Below are 4,454 nucleotides of genomic sequence, written 5' to 3'. Positions count from 1 at the left end.
AGAAAAAGCGACCATTTAATTGTCTTCTGTTGTTAAAAGCGAAATTAGCAAGATGTAGCAATATTTGTTTCATTGTTTTTTAATAAAACAATTATATCTCTCATGCTTGTTGGGTATGAAATGATTATAGCCAACTCGGCCCTACGTGCCCTCCCTATTCTACTAATATGGATACAGTTTGTTATGAACTCCATGGAAATCGAAAACAGACAGCTACTGACAACAATAAGAAAAAATTGGTGGTTTTTCTAACTACTGCAACTCATAGAAATGAGTTAGCATTTAACACAGCTGTAAATTAAATTAAGTCACGTTCGTAGGTATGCGTTGTTTGTGGACTACATGTAAGTAGCAAGGATACCTAGTGGAAGGTGTTATTGGTACGTGTTTTAATCGGTTAATTAATTGTGTATATAGTAGTAAGTATTATGACAAGTAATGAGTTTGAGTCACGTGATATTAAAGTAACTTATGAACTGCTGTCGCATTACATGCAAGCTAGGTGCCAAGGTAATTAATGCGTGTATTTACACGTGTCATTAAAGAGGCTAGGTTACACAGTGAGCCTGCGCATCATGAAGTGAAAGGAACAGCGTGCAAAAATTCTATTAATAATTTTAAACATATTTGCATACATGTTTGTCCCAATAGGTAAATTAGCTCATTTCAGAGTTTGGGGGGGGGGGGGGGGGTGGGGGTACACTTACACACAAGGGTGTCTTCAGTGATTCTCTTAGGAGATTGCTCACTGTCGTTCACGTGCCTCTCTCTCCCGCTCTCAAAACGGAAACTACTGATACGGTTGTAATTTAGTTCTGGAAATATGCCAGGAAACTCGAATATTACAACAAGAATTTCATATTTCCACCCCCAAAAATGTTTAAAATATTTCATTAGGCGGCTTTTTAACTCCTCACAATAGTTCGCATGGCCTAGACAGACAGGGACCACATTTTCGTATGAAAATCGTTTGGACATACAGTTAAAAAGACAACCCTCTTCCCCCAATCCTCACCAATATGACACCTCAAAATTTCGTGACAATGAAACTAATTTCCTTCGTTTTCGAATAGGCAAACACGTCCCTAAAATGGATGACTGAACAGCTGTGGTAGTAAATTCGAGGAATAAAGTTTCGTTTTGTAAAACTTCCTGTAATTAAATTTCCAGCTTTATTACACTCATTTTGAAATCACTGGTGACCCTTGCAATCTAATTGGCTCTCAGCAGTGCGATTTATTCCCAAATTGCACCATTTTTTGCTCTAAATCGCATCCTTTCTTTAGCCCATCAAAATGGAAATGAACTAACAAAAATAGAATATTAATATTGATAATGATACTCTGTGATTTCAAAATAGGTGTAATAAAGTGGTAATTGAACTTTGTGTCGTGCAATTTTGGTCTGAAATCATACTTGTGATCTCAAATCAAACTCGCGCTGCGCGCTCGTTCGATTTTGAAATCACGCGTATGATTTCAGACCAAATTGCACTCCACTCAGTTCAATTATCATTATAAAGCATCGGAACATATCAATCTGTATTAGAAAGGCTGTAGTGGCTTTGGACAAGGAGAGTCGGGTGTACATGTGTGTGTGTGTGTATGTAAGTGGGGAGGGGGAGGGGTACCTCCACATACCCTATATGTAAGCTAAATGGGTAGTGCTGTTGTGAATGATCATAACATTGGTGTGAAGAATTAAGCATGAAACTTTCATACCTGTAATCGAAGGACGGTGCCACCTTTTGCTACTGCGCATACGTTCTGCGCATCTCGGGATGGGCCGAGAAAGTCGGGTACATGCTAAAACAGAGATATTTTTGTGCGGTGTATAACTACGCGGGAAAAGCAGATCTTGGCCAGGGTTATTGGAATCCGAAAAGAAAATTAGGAGTAACCTCACTTTTTTCAGAGATATTAAGCTTCAATTTGGGAAACCGAAAGAAAATGCAACGTTGCGAAACAGCTTTAAACTTTGATTGACTGCAATTACGTATTGCGTAATGTTTCTATTTTGTGCCACCCAAGAAAGGTCAAGATAAAGTAATAACTTCCGGCCTCTCAATCCTCCCCACGTGACGTGAAGGGCCAAGAACATCTGCGTACACTACTGATCTGCGTAGGAGGCAAAAACTTCCGCCGGTTTAGTTTCGGTTTAGAATTATGGTGTTTTGTGAGTCGGTCTTCCCTTTCCGAGTGCTTCGTTGTCGATACCACCACAAATTATGTCAGACGCCATGATCATGTCTGTCCACAGAAATCATGTTCAGCTCGCTCGGTTAGTAAATCGGCCTCGTTGAAGAAAACGTAGAAGATTAAGATTACAACTGACGATCAGATGCAGCATCCCACGTTGAAGGATGATCCGTGCGATGTCATATTGGTATCCCAAGAAGGGGAGGAGTTCAAGGCACACAGAGACCTTCTGTCAGAGGCGAGTCCTTTCTTCGACAAGCTCTTAAACACCGACATGAAGGAAAGCAGAGAAGGAATCATTCGGTTGAAGGCGTTCTCTACGCCCGTCTTGAAAGATGTCCTGAGTTTTGTTTATACGGGGAGTTTCCAAATTTGGCTTGACAGTGCCGAGGAATTGCTTGAGGCTTCAGACTTTCTCCTTTTTCCTGATCTCAAAAGCTTTGTGCTGAAAGCCCTAGAACGGAACCTGTCTCCATCAAATTGCCTTTCAACCCTCCACTTTGCAGAACGTAATCACTTCGAGAAGCTTCGTGACGAAGCCACAAGATTTATTTACTCAAACTTTGCCACGGTATCAAATTCAACAGAGTTCGTGAATTTGTCTTTTGAGGAAGCGGAAAGGTGGTTTGCAAGGCCGATGTATTACAAAGGTTTAAATATTCAAGGTGACATATCCAAGCTGATTTCAGAGAAGTGGGCCGATCCCGACAAACGAAAGCGAAAGGGAATATTTGAAGAGCTATTTCCGCTTGGTATTGTGGCTGTCGGTGGTAAAGAGACCTTCTGCTATCTTCCTTGCAAAGATCAGTGGTACAGTTTAGCTTCATCCAAATATTACTTTGATGATCATCGGCAATTGTTGTCAGTGAACGGTACATTGTACAATTTCACTCTAAAGTTATTCGGCTCGTGTTTTTTGTGCTGGAAGCCTTGGTCTAAAACGGATCAGTGGGCCATGTTGAAGCTACCCGGAAAGCTGATCCCTGAGATGGTAGCCGTGCTTGGAGATGCGGTTTATGGATTAGCGTCAGACTCGAGCGGGCGGCGAAAGTTAATATGTAAATACAGTATCGAGGACAATTCATGGGAAACAATTTATTCCTGTGATACAGACGTCAAAAGAGGGGCATGCATGATCGGCCTCAGCAAGTACTTGTATTTTTTCGGAGGAATGCCAGCTTCTAAAGAAGCTTGCAAGTTTAACCCAGCAAAAAGAAAGTGCAAGAAACTAACAGATATGCAACAAGGAAGATACAATGCATTTGGAGCAGCCGAGCAAGGAAAGATCTACATCGCGGGTGGTAAACAACAAGGCGAACACAACTGCTATTTGCAAACTTGTGAAGTTTACGATGTTGTAACAAAAGAGTGGCAGTTCATAGCAAGCTTTAATTTCCCCCGTTTCGAGGCCAGCATGGTGTGTTGTGATGGAGTATTGTACGTGTTGGGCGGATTAAGTAACGAAGGTCCTGCAAGGGCAGGACTGCAATGCTACGACAAGGAAGCAAACGAGTGGAAAGAGGCGACGACTATACCGAATCACGCGTCCAATGGTCCCTGTAAATTTCAAGCTTGTCTTCTGAGAAATTACAAACGATATTTTGACGCCTTTGCCCCATTGCAGTAAAGGAACCTTATCATCTATTTTCAGTATCACGTGTTAAGTAATCTTGAAAGTAAATAAAAAAAAAATAAATTAATCATATACATCGATGAATTCTTATCATGATCAACGGATGGACCAGTTGTGTTATGAATCTAGTGGACGAACACTATTATCGCTTGGGATGGGATTGCTTACGATGTAAATTAATTCTAACTTAGAAAACTCGACTCTCGTTTCCTCAATTAAAGAGATGGTGGCTCGCTCTTCAACAGGCAGCCCAAACTCATTGTTCGATAACATGAAAGTTACATCGATTTATAGAGTTTATATTGAAAATTCATTCTGTTCTCCAAATGTGGAAATACTGAAATTTTGCTTACCTCAACTTGTGGCTGCCATAAATTCTGTGTAATTTGAAAGTAATTTGTAGTTTAGGTGTTGTTTCCCTACAAAAAAGAACTCGCTTGAATGACCTCAGATTCATTGCAAATTAATTACACAGAGGACAACATGCAAGGCAAAACAGACGTCGAGGAATGATAAGCTAGTTTATTCCACATTTATGCCTTTATTTTGACAGATCTCGAGAATTAAATGAGGTAAATTTTCCATACAAAGTCTGTAAATCGATATAACGTTCATGTCATCGA

At 40.4% G+C, this 4,454-nt stretch overlaps 1 protein-coding gene across 1 annotated transcript; it reads left to right on the top strand.

Annotated features, from left to right (window-relative positions):
• Window positions 1–2,340: 2,340 nt before the first annotated feature.
• On the top strand, window positions 2,341–3,825 carry LOC146455843 (kelch-like protein 23). The gene has a single exon (XM_085093840.1). The coding sequence runs from the start codon at window positions 2,341–2,343 to the stop codon at window positions 3,823–3,825; it is 1,485 nt and encodes a 494-aa protein (XP_084949966.1).
• The last annotated feature ends 629 nt before the right edge of the window (window positions 3,826–4,454 follow it).

Source organism: Pavona decussata, unplaced genomic scaffold, assembly GCF_977016875.1.
Source record: "Pavona decussata unplaced genomic scaffold, jaPavDecu1.1 SCAFFOLD_269, whole genome shotgun sequence".
NCBI classification, from domain to species: domain Eukaryota; kingdom Metazoa; phylum Cnidaria; class Anthozoa; order Scleractinia; family Agariciidae; genus Pavona; species Pavona decussata.
The sequence above is the reverse complement of the archived record's forward strand: the minus strand, read 5'-3'. Positions and strand labels throughout refer to the sequence as shown.

What these genes read in the sequence shown, in the direction of transcription:
- LOC146455843 (XM_085093840.1), top strand. Translation starts at nt 2,341, where the DNA reads ATGCAGCATCCCACGTTGAAGGATGATCCGTGCGATGTCATATTGGTA.